Source organism: Prionailurus bengalensis, chromosome C2, assembly GCF_016509475.1.
Source record: "Prionailurus bengalensis isolate Pbe53 chromosome C2, Fcat_Pben_1.1_paternal_pri, whole genome shotgun sequence".
Classification (NCBI taxonomy): domain Eukaryota; kingdom Metazoa; phylum Chordata; class Mammalia; order Carnivora; family Felidae; genus Prionailurus; species Prionailurus bengalensis.
Window position 1 is genome coordinate 15,547,922 of NC_057350.1, and position 21,462 is coordinate 15,569,383.

The following is a 21,462-nucleotide window of genomic DNA, read 5'->3' on the forward strand; positions in this document are numbered from 1 at the left end:
TCCCTAGATAAAGAGAAATACACTCCAGGAATTTTTCATACTGGTTATAAACCTGTCAGGCTTTTAAACCAAAAACAATGAAGGAATAATTGGAACAGATGGCAGACCTCAGAGAGAATACATCCCTTGGGAATACAGCTGTTGGATAAATTTGTGAGATGCTTCTTCTATGATGAATTGACTCTTTAAGAAAGCTCAGTTGCTATTCGGGAAGATCTGTGTGTGTGTATATATATATATATGTTTTTTCAAGTGACTTGTCATAAATCACTTCTCATGTCACTCAGTCCACTTAAGTAACAACAACAAAGAATGAAGCTAAAATATATTCAGATACAAAAAGTTCTCCACACACTTCAGTTCTTGCTCTCACTGACTCCCTGAAGGCTTCAGACTCTTTCCCATGGTCAAAGATTGGCAAAGTCAGCTCAGTCACGACACAAGATTGAAGCCTTTGCTTCTTTGAGACTCTCAGGACAAAAGTTCTGGAAATGTGCTTCCTGAGGGATTTGAAATAAAGCTTCAAGAGAATGAGGGCAGTTATGGCTTAAACAGGTTACCAGGAGGCTGGAAATTACCCTCCTTAGAGAATAACTTTAAACGGAGATCCGATCCCCATCTGTCTGAATGTTTCAGGTATTGTGCAGCCTGAAGGCAGAAGGGGAGCACCAGTCAACATTTACTGAGGGCCCACTGTGCATACTGCTAGGATTACAGTGGCAACCCCTACCGTAAGAATCATTCTTAGGCTCTTCAAAGCATTTTATTATACATTGAAGCAAAGCTCTCCTGGTTTCACTTAATTGCTCACATGCTATGGGTACGTTAATGGTGCTAATTTTGACACTAACCATTATTCTGGGGGTGTTTAAGCAAGCGGCCAGTATCTTTTAATTTGGTTTACAAGAGCCATTGTCTCACCAAAAATCCATTCTTTTAATTGACAAGCCACAATCTAACTCCAAAACATTTTGCTCTTCTTTTAAACTTGATTTTGACTACTGACAATGACTTTAGGAAGTCTTGGGAGGAAAGAAAGAAAAATGACAAATGCCACAACGTGAACCTTCTGTTTTTCCAACATAAAATATGCCATGGAACATAAGGTTTGTGTATGTGGAGGTTGAAGGCAGGAAGGGGGGCAGGCTGTGGAGTAGAGAAAACAGCTTTCCTGGAAATAACACTAGGTAAGAAGTAAGAGGAAATGAGTTAAATCCTTGCCTCTGCCAGTAACCAGTACTTTTACTCATGCTTTCACATCCTAAGTTTCTTGGAGGCTAAAATATGTGGACTGGACTATATGATTTCTAGATCTCTTTTGGTTCTAAGATGACACATTTTTCTACTTCCTATTTTATCTTTTGCATTTTTTTAAAATTTCTACCAAAAAAGAACTTTAAAGTTTGCAAACAGAAAGAGCCAAGGTGTACTACCTTCCTAACGAGTAGAAGAAATGCTAACGAAAATTCTTAACATCCAAGGAAAAATTGAGTAAATGCATCTCACCGTCTTTTAATCTCTTCCTTTGCATTAATTGGCATAGGAATCCAGTACTGGGCAAGCTATGGCTACAGACAGATGTCAGTACTTTTAACATAATTAAAAGTTTGATGACATTACTAGAAGTTTGAGTATAAAAAATATCAATGAAGTCCTTGCAAATTTTCCAAACCTAACTGAATTTTGTAGAACCTTTGAAGTATCCAAAACCTAATCTTAATGGCATATTACTAAGTGTATTAGTCAGTATGGACTAATTACTGTAACCAACATTTGCTATTTTCAAATGGCTTACACAGTAAATGTTTCTTGACCTTGTCATGGTCCGACGTGGACTGAAAGAGAGACTTCTTCGTGTAGTCATCCTGGGACCCAAACTCCTTCCAGTTGGTGGTTCCACTATCCCTAGTGACTTGAAGTCCTTTCCTTCCTACTGAATATTTGGGGAAAGGGAGAGAGAAACTAGAGAATCATGTTGGGAGAATGTGAAATAGGACTGGAAATAGTCCTATGTCACTTCAGCTCCTAATGGCTGGAAACTGATCACATCACCATACTGAATGAATTGTAAGGAAGACTGGGAAATGTCTAGCTGATGCCCTAGGAAGAAGACAAGATGGTACAGGTGTTCATCTAGCCAGACTGTCACAATATTAAACAACTGAGAAAAAAATAGAATCTGAACAACGAAATCCCCCGACATGGGGAGAGATTTATGAAAAACTCACCAGAAGCAAGCGTATGTCACAGAATCCCCAGCTCAGCTTTTCCCTGTTTAAAAGGAACAGACAGCCTGGGCAAGAGTTAATCTCAGCATGTCAGCTATCCATTCTCCAATTATGTTGATCTTTCAAAATATAGAATTCAACTTGTGTGCCCTTTGCCAATCAATTTGTGGATTGGGATTTCCCAACAGCCATAAAGTAGTTACCTTTAAGACAATAATCCTTCTTGACATCTTCAACCCTTTGGTGACCAATATCCAAATGACATTCCTTACAGGCTCTCCTTACCGGGATAAAATCACTATCGCTATCCTTCAACTACAAGAGGAGGGCAAACTGCATATGATGAAAGAAAAGTGGTGGCGGGGAAATGGCTGCCCAGAGGAAGACAGCAAAGAGGCCAGTGCTCTGGGAGTAGAAAATATTGGGGGCATATTCATTGTTCTGGCTGCTGGACTGGTCCTCTCTGTATTTGTAGCCATTGGAGAATTTATATACAAATCACGGAAGAACAGTGATATTGAACAGGTGAGTCATCTCTTTCTAGGATTAGGTAGTTTTTAGTTTGTGTTATCTGTCTTAAGTTTGGGGGTTTTAAAGATGTCTGCCCTTTTTGTAACAGTCTATTGAATTAGATGCCCAGAAGAGCCATTTCTGAGTTAGAGCAAAGAGCTCTTGAATCCCTGCCAGGTGCTGCTGGCACTGCGGTGCCATCATTTATTAATGAGAAGAAGGAAGCGCCTTATATACTAAATCCAATTAGCCCTATTTGGAACGGCAGTGCAGAAATTCCAAACCCAGTTAATTTCTTGAACAGTTATTTGCTCTTAAGATAGAAATCCTCGATAAAGCAGGCAAGAAATAAATCCAAAATTGGAAAAGATATAAAAATATCTTTGAGAGAAATGTTACCATCCTTTCTGGAAGTGTGGATGCTGAGCACATGTATGAATGCAAAGCAATTTACATAAAGATATAAATGCAGTATTTTGAAACTGAGCATTTACCTCTCCCAAAACATGATCTATAAAAAGGTAATTCATCAGGATTTTTTGGTCAGGAATATGATAAATAACACAGAATGACAATGAAATATATTAGAGATTTCCAGATTGTATTTAGGATCGTAGTTGATTTCAACAGTCAACCATTTTTGCCTGTCACTTTTATTTTTGATGGAAATCACACCAGGAGCTCCTACCATTCTGTATAAGATGATTATATTAAAGATAATTCTTTCATAAGCATACTAGAATAAACAAAGTACAAACCTCATGCCCATCATAGTGCATTAGACCACCCATTCAATTTAAAATTATTGTTAGAATTTTGAGACTATAAACTATTAATAACATGGCTAGTTTAATGCTCAGCTGTCACTGTCTTGAAATTACTAATCATTCTTAAACAAGGGGTTCCACATTTTCCCTTTGTATTGGGCCCCACAAATTATGTAGCCAGTTCTGATTAATAATTTCACACCAGTCCCACCTCCTTTAAGTGGAAACTCTCTTTAAGCTCCCAAAGCTGGGGATGATTGATTATAACTTGGTTTTATCATGATAATTTTCCCAAAATTACAAGGCAATTGTGAGAACATTAAACGCCCCTTTTTTAGATTTTTTTAGAGAAAACTATCTTTACTTAAAAGGGAAAATGGACTGTTCTGCTTTGTTTTAACTTTCAATTTGCTCTTGAGGTGTCTTGTTTTATGCAACTAATTTGAAAAATAAAAGCTTGTATATGTTATGCTTTTAATGTGCTTCTCATAATTGCCAGCTTCATTTGATTTAAATTTTCATTTAAACATTCATTTTTGCTTCTGATTTATTCATTTTTTTCTATATTTTTTCTCATTTCTTTTTGCATGCAAGGCTTTTTGTTTCTTTTATGGACTGAAGTGTAAACAAACCCATCCAACCAACTCCACTTCTGGAACCACTTTATCTACGGATTTAGAATGTGGCAAATTAATTCGAGAGGAGAGAGGGATTCGGACACAGTCCTCAGTTCACACTGTGTAATCAGTTAAAAAAAAAAGTGTGCCCAGTAGAAATTGTTTCTGCTAATTGGTATTGTTGATTATATCTGTATCTTTTAAGCATAAATAGCCATAATTCTTTATCCTTTCAAGGTAGCAAAACTCATGGACTCTAGACATTGAATTCAATGCACTGAGAACAGATGCACATTCTGTGTTGAAACCGAGGTGTATTAGGGGCATATAAACTTCAATATATGTGTATTATCCAGAATCTGCTATACCATCAAGACAACGGTTATCTTAGTTCTATATTTATGTGTTAAAAATAAGCAAGTCTTTCTTCATGAAAAAGTAGATGTAGATTTTCAACAGTGCAAAGCATAAAAACAAAATGCTAGTATGGTGGAATTCTTTTTATCTTTGTGGACCTTTTTTTTTTTTTTTTTAAACTCCTGTTTCCCTCTCCCTGTCCCTTCTGTTCTATGTAGATCCACATATTCAAACTACCCGAAACCCTAACTTTTGGTAGTAAGTCCATAACAACGTTGACGTTCAACTTAAATTGATTCCACTAGTTAAAATGTATTATTTACACAAAGACTCGAGGTGTCTTATATTTTAAAAATTGAAAAACGTGATCCAGAAAATGGAAACTAAACTTGAACCCTCTGGCGTCACAGAAGAGCATTAGCTACGCTGAACTTCACTCAGAAAGGCACAACTCAGTCGAAAATGATTCTTGGGTCGAAATTCATTAACACCAAGCTCTCACGTAACATTTACCTGACAACCCTCTGTACGTTCAGATCATAGTATGTTCAGAGTCTCCAAGGAACCGTGGTTTTTTTCATGCTGCAGACTATTTCTTGCAAGCTCCAGACAAACTCCTAAACTAGGAACTAACACATAGCATCTTCTATTTTCCACTGACTCACTTTCACTATGCATTGACGAACATCTTTTCACAAGATGTAATTTTATTCCTTTCCTACTCACCCAGCATAGAGTGGTTGTTCTCCTCACAATCTTTTCTGAGCATTAACACTTTCACACTCATTTCTTTGGATGCTTTGTCATTATCAATTCACTCCAAGTATATTAGGGAGAAGGGCAAGGAGGAGAAAATAAATAGAGGAAAGAATTTCCATACACATTAGTTACAGATCTCTAGATTTATTTTCCACCTGCATTCAAAATGTTGTAAATAATTCCCACTCTAACTCAGCTTGGTGACATAAGAAACCAACTGCATGCTTAATTTGTTGTGATGGAGGATGTCTGCCTGCCCTCTGAGCTTCTTTTCCTCTTCACAGTGCGTAGGGGAATTGAGGATGCCTTTCATCTTCCCCCAGCATGGGATCAGTTGGTCTTTGTTCTCCTTAATGGGATTACCTTTTGACATGTGAAGTTAGCCCCAAAACATATTTCTCAGAATTAAAGATAAACCATCTGTGCAATCATGTAGCATTTTGCCTTCTCTTTGCTTAGCTTTAAATTTTTGAACCACAGGTCCCTCCAGTCAAAACTATATTTCTCCAGTAACGCATGTATAGGAAAGTTGACTCCTGCCCTGATTTTCTCAGTCTTGCTTTCTTCTTTAAATAAATGTGCTTTTAAGAAAATATCTCTAAATTACACTAACATTTATCTACTGTTATTAAAGTGAAAGCAACACACTTTGTCCTGGGTCAGAGTTTACATCTTCATAATCAATAGAGGCAAACATTGGGGTATTTTAGTATTCAGAATTTATTGATTCTGTATGTAGAAACCACAAATTACATGAGTTTATCTTCCCAAGGACTATTTAATAAATCAAAGATGCTACCAAAAAAGGTCAAGGGTGATTGATGAAGTTGAGATGATCAAGGGGTTAGCGATAACAAAATCTGCTTTTCTGCAGAGACTCTCCTTTGAAAGTGTAATTCAGAGTTTGGGTAAACTTAATAGTTGTGTGCCACTTTAAGCTGTATACTACCTATTTCTGATATTTATATCTTATTTTACAGTTTTCAAAATGTTTTGAAATGATACAGCATTACATTTAATCCATCCAACAATTTTATTTCAGCTTTACTAACAGAGAAATAAGCAGTCAGCAGCCTGGAGTCCTAGAATTTAGAATTATAGGAGAATTTTCAAAATCAACCAAACTTAGGTGCAGGTTCTAGTACAGCCACATGCTGAATCACAGTAGACAAGTGACTGCATTTCTCAGAGCCTTTGTTTCTTAGTAGGTAATATTAGGACATAATTTCTTGGTCATAAGGTACCATTGACAAGTGTTATTCAAATTAGATTTTCTGGTCAAGGAACCCATGGAACACTACTCTAAACTTTCTTTACGGCATGATATCTCACTGTTTTTAACATGTTATGATGCATTGGGAATTTTCAACAAGATTGGAAAGCATTCAGTATTTCCCAAACTTATTAGATAGCAGAATCTGTTTTTCCCCCGAAGGATCTTGACAGACCATTTTCTACAGATCATACTCAGGGAATGCTGGCTTGATGATATGTGCCTCATCCAGTGTTGTTGTAAAAACACATTAACCATGCCTGGCACATCGTTGCCATTCAGTAAACAATGGTATTGATCATTGGGGGTAGTTTTTAATTTCTCTGAGCCCTAGTTTCCTCATTTGTAAAATGAAGATAATTTGTTGACCTATATTTGCTTTGAGAATTAAATGAAATTCTATAATGGCATTGGAAATAAGATCATTTATAAGAATTCTGTTAACAGATATTGGTTAACAGATATTAGCCCCTTATAGAGAAATTAGGTATTGCTATCTGGTCATGTGGCCAGTAAGTACAATTTATCATGCATCTCAATACACAGTCTGTCTGGAAAAGAGGTTTTCCAATTTACACGTTCAAACTCTCTCTCTAAAACCACTTTTCCTCACACAATCATTAAAAATCAAGGACAAGTTCATTGCACCCCAGGGAAGGACCCAAACTGGCAACACATGAGGATCCAGTAGAAGTCATGAACCTCATCTCTAGAAATTCTAATTTGATTAGTCTGGAAGGAGGGCAGGACAATAGTTTTTTAAGGTAGTCGGTTGATTTTGCTGTGCAGTAGTGATCTAAAGCATAATCTTATGTGTGTAATCAGCATTCAATAATTCATTGATGTCTGTTGATTGATTCCAGAGGTACGACCACTAATTCTAAGCCAAGATATACTCACATATTTGGCATTCAATATTCAATAAACCCTTTATAGAGAGAGTTCAAAAAGAAACTGCACATCTTTGAGATAAAAATTTCATTATATTCAATTGATGACCTTCATGTTTAGTTATAGTTGCTAGACCTACTCAAAATGATCAAATAGGTAATTTAATTGGTCTCTGTGCCCTTTTTTCCCTTGAAGAACTTCTATTCATTTCAGAAACCAAGGCTCCTTACACTTCTTTTTCTTTTTATACATGCCCTAGACAACCAATACTTGACATCAAGTAAATGACTGCTGAAACCACAGTGACTCCACCAGGGGCCATTGCATTTTAAGTGAAATTTAGAAAAAAAGAACCTTGAACATGAAAGAAAAAATTCCAAACTCTGTTTTTTTTGTCATTAGTTCTCAGAACTTTGGTGTACCTCAGAATCAACCGGGGAAATTATTTAAAATACGGATTATAGGTTTTACCTCCATAGATTGCTTCTCAGTGTGTGTAATCCAGGAATTGGTGACTTTTTAACAAAATCTGAAAGTGAATGCTTAAAATTAGTTGTAGACATTAGTTTCCATAAAAAAAAATAGCTTCAATATAGCAGTTTTATCCAAAATTAGGTCATGTACATGAGTTTTTTTAGTACAAGGGATTTTTTAAAAATACCTTTCCTTACATGAGCTTTTTTTCCCCCAACAATCTTAAATACAGCTGTTTTACTTTAAAACTTTGGTAAGCATGAGTTTTCTTTAAAGCTAGCTGGAACACAGCAATTTGACTTCAAGTTAAGTGGTGAGGGTGAGATTTTATTAACATTGGCAGGTTATCTGTGGCTTATACTTTGAGGAATACTGTTTAAAGTTAGCAAGAGAGCAGAGAGGTGTTTGAAAAGATTGAACAGTGCATCGACAACTATGGAGCATCTAACGCTGTCTAATCCAATTCCTGACAAGCCTGTTTATAATCCAATGCAATAAGGAAAAAAATAATGTTTATTTTGTCTTAGACTAAAATTAGAAGTTGAATTATTTTAGAGTTTTTCCAGCAAAACTACAACTACCTGAGGACACATGGTGGGTAGAGATCATGCCCTTAGGAAAATCAGCTGGATTATATAGTTATAAACCTATCCCTCCCCCCAAAAAATATTTCCAAATACCTCATTACATTTGACTAGCATTATATTATGTTCTATATGAGCCATCTATGGCAAAGCAGCAAAACAATGAATCCCAATTAGTTTCCAAGCCCGTGACCCTTTATACTATAAGGTCTATTTCCCAGTAAGCAATTTAAAAGTAGCCTGAACAGCCTAGAAAAGCAAAAGGAAAGCAAGGCATTCCTACTTCTCGGACTATTTTCTGCACATCTGACTGTGCCAAATGGCATTATTAATTAACTCTTATAGATAATGAAAAATTTCTGCTTGATGCTGCAGTTTTAACTTGCCTTTAGGAACCATCTCATTATGCTTCCCGCAGTTATGGAATTTTATGTCCAGATGCACAGGCATATTAAAATCATTTTTGCTTTCAAAATCCTCTCCGTAGAGACTGATATCATGGAAAATGGGATTCTCCCTTAAATTTTCAAAAAAATTCTACTTACACAGATGAGAACGTTTTGGTGATAAAAGCCCAAATGTTCTATGTGGTTACACCCGCTACAAAATCTGAACTTTGTAGTCGTCAACCCAAATGGGGCTAATTGGCCAAATTGCACAACCCCACCATGTCTCCGTGCTTCAGTGTACACCCAGAAACACACAAAAAGCATGAGTAGGACCTGAGTGATGGAATGGAGTTACTGTCGCTCCTTTATCTACTAAGCTTAAGTTAGCAAAACCAGGATTTTCTTTGTGTCCAATTTTTTAACTGAAGTGTTTAGACTTCAAATATTCAGATTTTTCCATTTCAAAAAAAGGTTGTTGCCCTGATCACTTTAGTCCTTACCAACCGTAGGAACTAAGAAACTACTGTCCCCAGGTAACCTACCCTAATATACAATTATCTTTTTTTTTAATTTTTTTAATGTTTACTTATTTTTGAGAGACAGAGAGAGACAGGGTGCAAGTGGGAGAGGGGCAGAGAGAGAGAGGGAGACACAGAATCGGAAGCAGGCTCCAGATTCTGAGCTGTCAGCACAGAGCCCATTGTGGGGCTCGAACTCACGAACTGTGAGATCCTGACCTGAGCCAAAGTCGGACGCTTAAACTGACTGAGCCACCCAGGCGCCCCGATATGCAATTATCTTAAGTCCTAAGTCTCAGTTGGCACATTCTCAGATGCTTCCACACGTTCTCATTCATTTCTTCTGTAGTCAGATCACTTTATTTAGCAAGTCATTTGGAGAAATCTCAACCAGTTTATTTCTGTAATTATACAAAGAGGTTTTCCTTTGCCTGGAAACCCAAACATTCATCAATTCACAGAGAGCCCAGGAAGCAATTAACATCCATTTAGAAATAACTTTTCCAGTGTACAGTGGCAGTGTCTTCTAAACCAAACAGATTCTAAAAGGTGTAAATGACTCAACAAAAATATGACCTGGGAGTCACAAGCCAAGAGTTCAGGTCCCTGTGCTGCTACTGAATAGCTATGTGACTTTGGGCAAGTCGTTGTCCCTCTCTTATTCTCAGTCTCCCCAGCTGTGACATGAAGGGATGACATTTTTTCTTTTTTTTTTTTTTAAGTTTCTCTATTTATTTTGAGAAAGAAACAGAGACAGCAAGCAGGGGAGGGGCAGAGAGAGGGGGAGAGAGAGAGAGAATCCCAAGCAGGCTCCTTGTCAACACAGAGCTCGATGTGGGGCTGAAACCCACAAACCATGATGAGATCATGACCTGAGCCAAAATCAAGAGTCGGACACTTAACTGACTAGGTCACCCAGGAGCCCCGAAGGGGTGATATTTAAAGTTCTCTGCAACCACAGTAATTTTTTAAGTTTGATAGAAAGTGGGAAGGAAATAAAAAGAAGCAGGACCAAACAACAACAACAAAAAAAAAGCTTGACCAAATACCAAATACAAATATAAATATGATTGTGCAGTTACCTTAAACATACTAAATTTTTATTGTCATAAACAGAATTACCTTTTCCTGCCAGTGCTGCAGGATGAAATGGTCTACTCTGGATAAAGAGAAAACCGGCCATCATGGCATCAAAGAGTGAAAAAGTTCTCATCCAGTCATAAGCAAAGTGTTACAAACACAGGAAAGGCTACAAAAGTGGACTCATTCTTGACTTTGATGAGCCTACAGAGTAGGTGAAAGAAAGAAAGAAAGAAAGAAAGAAAGAAAGAAAGAAAGAAAGAAAGAAAGAAAGAAAAGGAAAACAAAACAAAACAAACCAACAAGCAAAACAAGACATAGCTAGAAGTTATTCATAGCTATGGAATGGGTTATATTCTCAGTCACAATTCAAGAGAGATGGGGAAACCTATTCTGTAAGTGGAACTTCAGTAATTCTGTTAAAGAAAGACAAAGGGAAACAAAGAAAAAGGTTGATGTGCTTTTATTTTCTATTGTTTTTACCCCTATCCTCCTCCACCCTTAAGCGTCAATGTTTTTATCTGTACGGCTTCCAAGCCAGAGATGAATCAGACTCTTAGCTTTTGAGTTTTAAGTAGACTTTACAGATTTGTAGTATAGACAAAAATCTTGGAAACCATGGCTTTCAGTCTCAAGAACCAGGTGTTTTTTTGAATAGATTAGTTGTTATTCGAAAAGCTTATCTATAATTAACAAGAGCCAAAACCCAGAGGCCCAAGGTTGTGGAAATACACAAAATAATGATTTCTTCCCTCATGTTCCTATCCCTGACCAGCTTTTGACCACTAGGAAAGAAGGGAAGAATGGGAGGGAAGTCATTAAATCTTAGTGGTACTGGAATCCCTGAGAGAAGGCTTCATGGCCATCGATGAGCCAAGTCCCAACTTGAGGACAGGAAAATAGAAGCCTCAGAAAAGTTCTGGGAGATCTTGAACAGAAAATGCCATATTGGAGTTTACAGGGTATAGCCCAGGAGATGGGAAAACTTGAGAAAAATCTTACATCCAACTGTTTCCAGAATGGTGCAATAACAATATCTAGGTCATGAACCTATGAACAGCTTCGTAGAGTCCTGCTCAGTCCCAGAGCATCTCAGGGAAAACAGTGAAAACTCCATGGCACTTCTCAATGAAGAGCCTTGCAGAAGGGCTGAACCAGTGGATTGAAAGGTTGAGGTTGGAGTGGGAAAAGACTCAATGTGTATGGAGACCATAGTGGGGCCACAAGCACTTAGAGGACTCAGCAGAGAAAGTGCAGCACTGATGGCCTCCTAGGATCCAACCCCAGTGGAAGCCAAAGAATGTAGTATGGCCATGGATCAGCTGCTCCCACCATCACCAATGCCCAGACCCTCTATTAAATTTTCCTAAGCCCAGATGCACCTGGGAAAGAAGAGAAGAAGAAGGGAGGAGGGGAGAGGTTCATATTAACTGAGCCATTAACCAAAAGAAACTCAGTTTTAAACAATGAGTGAGTTACATTGAGTTGACAACATCTACTAGTGGATGGGAACCTCTAAGGTGGGATCTGTTGTTATTTTTTTATGGCATCACATGGTTTTCTTGCACACCTAAGTTTATAGCTTGAGAAAAATGTATGTCCACTACATGTGGGCATAAGCTAGTACCACAAGGACTCCACGGTAGTGCACATATGCACTGTGGACACTAAAACCCTCCATCAGGTTCAATTTACCTCAAGGCCAAGGCCATTCTCTATATGAGAAGGGGCATGCAAAGAATTTCTTGGAATTATATATTTATGGCCCTAACTCAGCCTCTGAGTTGCAGAAAGGACAGGCCCTCTTCTCCATGTGGTAATGGAAAGTCAGTCCTCATAGTATCATCTCAAGTTCAGCAATGGAGGCCTGCTCAGGTACACATGAGGCCAATAACAGAGGAAGTGTGTAGGCCCCGAGCTTGCACAAGGGGCTAAGGCAGACTTGGGAGATGTAGGGAAGCCAGAGAGAAGCCAGAAGGCCAGAGAAGAAAGTCATGGTGGCCTCTGATGGTGACTCCAGACAGGAGAAAGGCACTGGGAGTACCTTGGATTGGCATACAAACCCACATCTCTGCCATTTTTAAGCAAGGAGGGTTGCTCATCTCAGATATGTCCAGCCCACCTGAAGCTTATCCTTATGGCAGAAACAACTTGCAGCTGTCTAGTCATAATGCTTGGGGGGGACACTTTGCAGCCATCTCTCCAAACTCATCAGCAACTTTCGTGCCCTCCTGGAGCAGGGGAAAGTCTCGCTGCTCTTGAGCACACTTCAGAGGTCATGGGAGACAGTCTCCCACCAGCCTGATGATCAGCTCTGATGACATTTCTGCACTCAGTGACTGCTTCCTCTGAATATGGGACAGAAAGTGGGCACGATTTCCTTGTGTTTTCAGCTCCCTTCATCTATTAAGCTGTCCCCACATCTATTTGCCTTACTTCACCCCATGGGAGTTTGATCCCAAAAGTTGCAAGTGAGGGGCCCCTTCTCTGGTATTCCTCAGCATCTAGGCTGTCCTAGCCCCTGGCTGGATGATTCTCCTTGAAAATAAACACAGAACAGTCCTAGCTTCATACCCCAGCCATAATCTCAGGGGCTGGGCCCTGAAGGCTCGAAGGCAAACTTTTACAATTCAAAGTACCTTCTTTTTCCTTCTTTCAAACACCTAGCTGTTGTAATTAATAGCTTCAAAGACTGCAGTGGCTTCTATAGATCCACAAAAATCTATTTAAGAACTCAAAGCTGCAAATTTTACTTTTTTTCCTCTTTCTATGTCATCCCCACCCTGAGGGCAATGCATACAAAAGCTCTTGCTATAACTTTAAAAGTGGGAAAAAGGGCTCAGATTCAGAAGATTTGGAAAAGTACACGGATTAATATCAAAATGGAACGTTGCTTCAGTGTTAACCTCACTTTTCAAAGTTTTCTATGAAATTATTCCTAATGTTAGAGGAGAATGAACTAATACCCCCAAGAATTTTGTAGAGTCTTGGGCAGCCACCCATAGTGAAAAATTTCTTAAAGAATTCTTAAAAATAAATAAATAAATTATATATATATATATATATATATATATATACATACACATATATATATGTGTGTGTGTGTGTATATATATATATATGTGTGTATATATATATATATATATATATATATATATCCATTCCACAATAGACTTACACTTATTCTAATGGAAGAAAAGTTTTCTAAATAAAATCTTTAAACAAAAATGAACCCTAGAAAGATGATCCTCATGTATCTAGTGTCATTGACTAACCTTGTGTCCCCCATAGGTGTATGTTTATGGTTTGAAGGAACTCGGATTGGAAAACAGAGAATTCTGGGATATGCTTTCATGCAGGGAATCAGCTTACATCTAGGATCTGAGACAGCAAAGATGTTGGCACCAAGTCTCAAGTGTGGGGGCAAAAAAAGTAAAATGGAGGAGACGAGAAGGAAAAGGACAGAGATGGTGAAAACGTGACATTAAAAAGAGCCAGGAGGGGCGCCTAGCTGGCTACGTCAGTTGGGATTTCGATTTTGGCTCAGGTCACGATCACGGTTCGTGAGTTTGAGCCCCACGTCAGGCTCTGAGCTGACAGTTCAGAGCCTAGAACCTGCTTCGGATTCTGTGTCTCCCTCTCTCTCTGCTCCCCTGCTGGTTCTCTCTCTCTCTCAAAACTAAATAAAGATTAAAAATGTTTTAAAAAAAGAGAGATAGGAAAATAAGTTAGTGGGGTTGATATACTGTAGCCCCAGGGAAAATGTAGAAGGAGTGAAGAGCCAGTTGAAAATTAGCTGGGTAAGGAGTGGCTTCTGGGTGACAGGTGGGGATAGCAGACCACACTTTTAAGTTTTAGGCCAATGTCTAGATTTCCTCCATCCAGAAATTTTGGCACAGATTCTGGAGATGAGAATCGGCTTCCTCATTAGCTTTCAGGCACAATTAATCATAATCACTATTCTCGAGGCTAATATGATGGCTGACTCCCAACCTCTCAGATATATATATTTTTTTTAATCCAAGGATGGCTGCATGAGAGGTGGCCCAGGAATTCTGAATGAACCCAGAAAACTGATAAAACCAGAGCAAATGGTAGCCAAATTCTGAGTTCTGGAATGCAAGAATTTCACACAAAATGGTATACACATAGCTACTCTAACAATCTCCCTCCTCCTTCCTTAACATAATTAGTGGGGGATCACTGAAGCTTGATCTCTGCTCTTAGATCATCAATTATCCTGTGAAGACATAAAACACTTATGTAGAGAGGTGACCAGACTTTCCAAAGTCTTAAGGTAGCAAATGTATGAATAGGTTTCTGTTCTTATTCCTTAAAAAGTTTCCTGACATTTTGAACATTTTAGGTTTGTTCCCGTATTGAATCTCACAGTTTAAAAATGTTAAGGATGTGAATACTTAGACCATCTCGTTAAAAAGAAAAAAAAAAATCATTGAGACACTGCCTCCAGACTATGATAGTAATTCAACCAAACCAAGAACATAACAGCAATGATAATCTCATCATTTCTCAGTAACCCATTCCTTGATTTCTATATTTGTTAAAATTCAGTCTATTTTACTAAAAATAGTCTTTACAAAAAAGGCTTCAAGTTAGAGCTTGCTTTCAAGTTAAAGCATATCTATATAAAATGAAAGCTTTTACATTTATAAAATGACACAAATATTATCTGTATCTTTCTTCAACACATAATGTGTAAATTTATTAGACAATGTCACAGACCACTTCAAGTGTCTTTAAACAAAGAGCATAATAAAGAGAGAAACCTGTACAAAATGTAAGGTATAAAGGTATTCACCCCAAGTTCTTCTAAATGTACCAATGAATAAAGCATGGAATGCATAAATGTTAAATATACAAGAGAAATCAGTCTGATAGTCACAATCTGATGCCACATTTGCAAACAGTATGAAAGCCAATACGAGACAGCTTAGCCTTGGTCCTTTCAATATTGTAAACCCAAATCAAATTTCAGCACACAGTTCTTCCTATAACGTAAAGGAAATCACTCCCCACCCCTAGACTCTGGGGGGGGGGGGGGGCAGGTAATTTTAGGTACAAAACAAGAATTCATTTAACTTCTCCCATCCCTTCCAGGGGCATATTTGCAATAGAAGGATAAAGGTGCCAGGAGAAGAATAACTTATGTTCAGGTTCACACTAGTACCAAGAAACCAAATATTAAGGATTAATCCAAAGGAGGTGCCATGATGTCAGCAATTATTAAAAAAAAAATCAAGACAAAGAGGAGGGTAAAAGAAAGCAAAAGAAGGCAGGAAAAGAGGACAGGGGGGCTCACTAGGGTCACACTACAGGCACAAAAGGAATGGAGAAGAGGAATGGTTTTCTGCAAAAGAAATAAGCAAATCAGGGGTGCCTGGGTGGCTCAGATGGTTAAACATCTGACTTCAGCTCAGGTCATGATCTCACAGTTTGTGGGTTCAAGCCCCGCGTTGGGCTCTGTGCTGACAGCTCAGAGCCCAGAGCCTGCTTTGCATTCTGTGTCTCCCTCTCTCTCTGCCCCTCCCCTGCTCATGCGTGTGCTCGCGTGCGCTTTCTCTCTCTCTCTCAAAAATAAATAAACATTGAAAGAAAGAAAGAGAGAGAGAGAGAGAAAGAAAGAAAGAAAGAGAGAGAGAGAGAAAGAAAGAGAAAGAAAGAAAGAGAAAGAAAGAAAGAAAGAAAGAAAGAAAGAAAGAAAGAAAGAAAGAAAGAAAGAAAGAAAGAAAGAAATCCTTCTTCTAAAACCAGGCGAACTACAGTGCTAGCTGAAGTTTCACTCATGGTTTCTAGTAGATGAACTTGTTTCTCACTTTCCTTTCCTCTGCAAGAGAAGTCACATGCACATGTAGGTGCATGCACACAAGCACGCACACGCACACACATGCGATCCCTGCATACACACACATCACTTTATCTTTGGACAGTGTTCAGAAAGGCATAAATGGCACTAACACAGTTTATTACTATAAATCCATTCATAAGTGAATTTTCCTATCAAACTTATCATCATAGCAATTCACAGTAAATGGGTTCAGATGCATTGAGATAAGTTTTTTTAAATGGCAAAGAGCTGTGGCTAATTTTCATTTCTTTCTCATGCTTGAGCACCTATCCTTCAGAGGCAAGACACAAGCTGTCATAAATCTTATTACTGCATAAACACGAAAACATGTTATGAGCTGGCTGAAACAAATAAAATAAGCATTGAAAAATCTATGTATTAAACATGTATAGAACGTACTTTAACAAAACACTGGTGGAAACAAAGAATTGATGCATAGAAGGGCATACAATGGATAATATTAAAGGATCATCAACTTTTCACTGTTCCTCCCTTCCTGCCATCCAAAAAAAAAAAAAAAACACCAAAATACATATCAGTAAGTTTCATAGACTTAAACTATTTTCAGTGATATATATAATGTTATTTTTTTAAGTTTATTTATTCTGAGAGAGAGAGAGAGACAGTGTGAGTGGGGGAAGGACAGAGAGAGAGGGAGAGAAAGAATCCCAAGCAGATTCCGTGCTGCCAGCATAGAGCCCAATTTGGGGCTCAAACTCATGAAATCATGAGATCATATCCTGAAACCAAGAGTCAGACACTTACATGACTGAACCACCCAGGTGCCTCTATACAATGTTATTTTATTCTTTATTTTTTTTAATGTTTGTTTATTTTTGAGAGAGAAAGAGAGAGAGACAGACATACAGAATCCGAAGCAGGCTCCAGGCAGCACAGAGACCGACATGGGCTTGAACTCACGAACCGCAAGATGAGCCCAAGTCGGACGCTTAACCGACTGAGCCACCCAGGCGCCCCTATACCATGTTATTTTAAAGAAATAGAGAAACTTACCAAGGGTCAGGCATTGTGCTGTTTTATATGTACCCACTCAATGGTTCACAAAATAACTCTTATGAAAAGGATTCTACTATTGTTTCCATTGTATAGATAAAGAAGCTGAATCAAAGAGAAAATAAACAACTTGCCCAGTGTAACCCAGCTACTAGGCAGCACAATTGAAATTTCACTTCCAGCATTCTGAGACCAGGGGTCAAGTCACAAGTATGATTCATGGTCATATATGTAGATCCATTGAAAACATGAATTCCATCCACCAGAGAAAAATAGGAGGACCCCGGCTGCATACTACAGGCTAGTTTCCAGTCTGCCAAACACCAGAGGATTCTGCTGGGGTATTCACCCTACCCCTAATGTCCCTGCCTCCTGAGCAAGGTGGTAGATGGTCATCAACATGTCTGATACTTTCTAAGGAAATTAGTTTAGAAATTCAAACGTCTGTGCTTAACCATAATTTTTCTACGGCTCTGCAGATACAAGGGAGTTCATAAAAACCAAGTCCAGAAATAGAAGCTTTGGAAAACTACTTAGATTTTTATCCTAATTCAGAAGCTCAATTTATCTATATCTATCTATCTATCTATCTATCTATCTATCTATCTATCTATCTATCTCTCTATCTCTCTAACTATCTCTCTCTCTATCTCTCTATCTATATCTTTAATTCTGAGATTGTGAAAGACAAATCAATGAATGAATAGGAAACCCTCCCAGGCCCCTCTGTGCTGAGAGATGACCTTCACATTTTCATTTCCTGTGGATACAAGAGTGTATGGTTTGCTTGAGCTCACGGCTGGTAGGGACCTTAAAGGTCATCTTTCCTTATGACTACAGCAAAAACTTGGAAGCAGAAAGGTCAGTCCCAATATCTTGCCATTTTCTTTTTGACAGTTGGAGACAAAGTGAGAATCAAAAAGAAATCATCATTTGTGACCAAAGACAGAGAAACCAGACCACTCATAAAACTATATATATTTTTACTTTCATGAGGGCAGCAAAAAATAAATACCTAGGGTTAATGAAAGGAATAGACATTTGCTGCATTTTAAGGCAATATAAAAGTTGAAGTAAGATTGTGTTTTAAAGAGAAACATAATTAAAACATATTGTCAAGACAAGAACTGTGGTTACCCCTCTACCCAATACAGGAAAAAGAGAGTTTCATCAAGTTCTTTCCTCGTTGTGAGCCACACTTGGAGACTCACTTTGGTGGTTTCAGTGCAAAATGAAGAGAAATGTCTAAACTCAAATGTTTCAGGCTTCAAGTAAAACAGAAATATTGCAATTTCTTAACATGCATTTATGAGAAAAGAATCTATAAAAGCTCTTTATAGTAGTTAAGTAAAAAAAAAAAAGGTGTTGATGTCAAGTGAAAGCAGTTGAGTCTGTTAAATAAGATAGACTGAGTTCAAATGCAAGCTCTTACGAACCACATTTCCTGGGCAAATTACTTAACATTTCCAATAGTAAATTTCCCCATCTATATAATGGGCATAAGAATTCCTTCCTTATAAGGTTGCTGTAAGATTTGTTTGTAATAGTATATACAAAGTCCTTTGCACTTCCTCCTTCTTTCCCTCTCTTCCTTCCATTTTAATGATCTTCCTGACATTAGAAATGTCCTGTGCAAAATACAAAACAAAACAAAACAAACCCAAAACACAAAAACACTTCTTCCATTGAAATATCTCTCTGAGCAAAATTTGCAAGACCCCGATACAATACCATGTGTCATATGGCACTATAAAATATGCAGTTCGTCTGGTGGCAACAGAAAAATTTCACATCACAAAATGCTATCAAAAAACATTAAATTTCAGTTGTGACATACGTGCTATAACACTTTTTGTAAGTATAATTCATAGAAAACATTTCTGAAGTTTTTCTTTGGGTGGCATGATCCCCCTCTCAATTCACTGAAGCCACAACTTATGATTTGAAAGAAAATGAACACGAATGACATGAATTCTTAGTGCCATATGAAAATGAAAATGAAACTCAAAGTCTATAAACACGTGCAAAAGAGACAAGAAGTCATACAAAAACTACTACTTTTTCAGAGGTGTACATCTGGTAGGCCAGCAATGTATATCTAGGAACCAAATGTATCTGACTAGCTTTCAAATCAAGTAGAAAAATTAAAACTATTGCTTATTTAAACGACATCAACTTTTTTGTGGAACAAAACTGGAGTGTAAATTTTCAAAAATACATGTTGCACGTTGATACGCAAGGACCGGAGGAGACATTTCCTACTTTGAACACAGGAAACGCCAGTTTCCTTCCTGTCAGAAGCTCACAGCCTAGAGAAATCATTGGGTGGCACGTGGTCATATGACTTTCAACCCATCCGTTTTGTGAGTTCATGACAAAGGAGTCCCATGCTTGCACTTGCTTACACCTTACCAAAGGCTTGCGGATTTTAAGGGTGTTTTAAGGGTTACCTCATCAAGAACAATACTAAGTTATGGAAATCTCTATTAGCAGGAATGTATCACTCAAAGATCTGATATTGGCTGCAAAAAAATGGTAGCAAATTATGTTTGATTACACCATTGTACACTGTGCATGCGAATACATAACAGTGGAATTGTAATAGATACGTACATATATACGCCATCTGCACTCACGTGACGTTTCATGATCATCACTCCATTTTCTCTTCGTATTATGCCATCATCTTTGCTGTGCGGTTCGGTACCATATTATTTTCATTTCAACCACAGCTGCATCATTGCTGCTGCCAGATCTCTGTTTTTTGGAGAAAATATACAATTTAAAATTGTTTTTTTTCTTTTTTTTTATCAGAAAGGAAAGTCATCAAGAATTAGATTTTATTTTAGGAACAAAGTAAGGTTTCATGGGAGAAAAAAACAAAGCCTTGGTGTAGAGAAGGTTTGTTCATTTTCTATAGCATTACTGAAGTGTCCTGTATGCCTTGATAAACTTATCAATGTTTGGATCATCTCAATGGGGGAAATGACTTAACTTAACTCTATTTTGGTGTCTCGGCAAAGGTAAGTTGTCTATTTTGAGAGCCTAACTGGGTAGTTTTATAATACTGCATCTTGTGAATGAAAGCCCAAAGTCTACCCAGCTAGCTTGCTGCCTCCGTTTCCCCAAGTAGAAAAGGCGAATGGCCAGTGGGTGGAGGAGGAGGTGTGGGAACTGGCCGGGAATTTACAGTGTGGCAGAGTTACCTTAGACCAATATCTTGTATTGGTGAGAGACAGATCAGTGGAGGGGGCAGCTAGTTAGGTTAAACTGATGCTCTATTATTTCATGTTCTCTAGTGTCTCTCTTTCAATGCCATCATGGAAGAACTGGGAATCTCACTCAAAACTCAGAAAAAGCTAAAGAAAAAGTCAAGAACTAAGGGGAAATCTCCCTTCACAAGTATCCTTACTTGTCATCAGAGACGAACTCAGAGGAAAGAGACTGTGGCATGATCCAAGAAAACACCTGCAGGCAGCTTTCAGGAGGGAAAACGATACGCTCACTACAGGTTTTGGGGAGGAAAGATTCCTGACAAGTGTGTGATGTGTTTCCCTGTATCTATATTCATAACTCTGGGTATGCATATAGATATGTGAAATACAACAGCTTTAAAAAGCTCACAGAGACAGATATTACTTGGGAAGTGCCACTGGATCTTTTAAAATGAATTTGTATGCTCACTTATTTTGCCTTTTCTCCTTCTCGATAAATTGCTGTGTGTGCTTTCTAAATAATAATAAATCAACTGGGTTTTTTTTTCCAGAACAAGTTTGAGTGTTGGTTTGTTCTCCATTACTCAGCTCCCATTCACAATGTTTGTTTGCCAAATGTCATCTGTTTTCCAGTTTGCTGTTTTGATGAGTCCTCTTAACTGGTTCAGACACACAGAATCATTTCTGGCTAATTAAAAAAAAATACTTAGAGTTCATACCAAATACCTAGTTATTATAGTAAAATAAAACTACTCATCTTTGTACTTTAAAATGGCACTTGGAATATTGGTGAGTATGAGATAAAAGGATTTAAAAACAAAAAAGGAAAATTCATTCAAAAAATAAAAGTGTCCATCACATTCTGGGCATCATTCTAGGTTCTGGAGATACTATGGTGAGGAAGACAGATATGGTCCCTG

General features: G+C 37.9%; 1 protein-coding gene across 6 annotated transcripts in view; it reads left to right on the forward strand.

Moving 5' to 3' along the window:
- GRIK1 (glutamate ionotropic receptor kainate type subunit 1) overlaps window positions 1–21,010 on the forward strand; it is a 369,747-nt gene extending 348,737 nt beyond the window's left edge. For 2 of the 6 annotated variants that reach the window (XM_043593773.1, XM_043593774.1), the window contains 3 exons: window positions 2,503–2,753; window positions 20,142–20,228; window positions 20,627–21,010. In XM_043593773.1, the coding sequence (XP_043449708.1) occupies window positions 2,503–2,753; window positions 20,142–20,228; window positions 20,627–20,782 (494 nt within the window). In that variant the 3' untranslated portion in view covers window positions 20,783–21,010. Of the gene's footprint in view, window positions 1–2,502; window positions 2,754–4,099; window positions 8,411–20,141; window positions 20,229–20,626 lie in introns of those variants that run through there. The other 4 variants (XM_043593769.1, XM_043593767.1, XM_043593770.1 and 1 more) reach the window with 2 other exon arrangements.
- The last annotated feature ends 452 nt before the right edge of the window (window positions 21,011–21,462 follow it).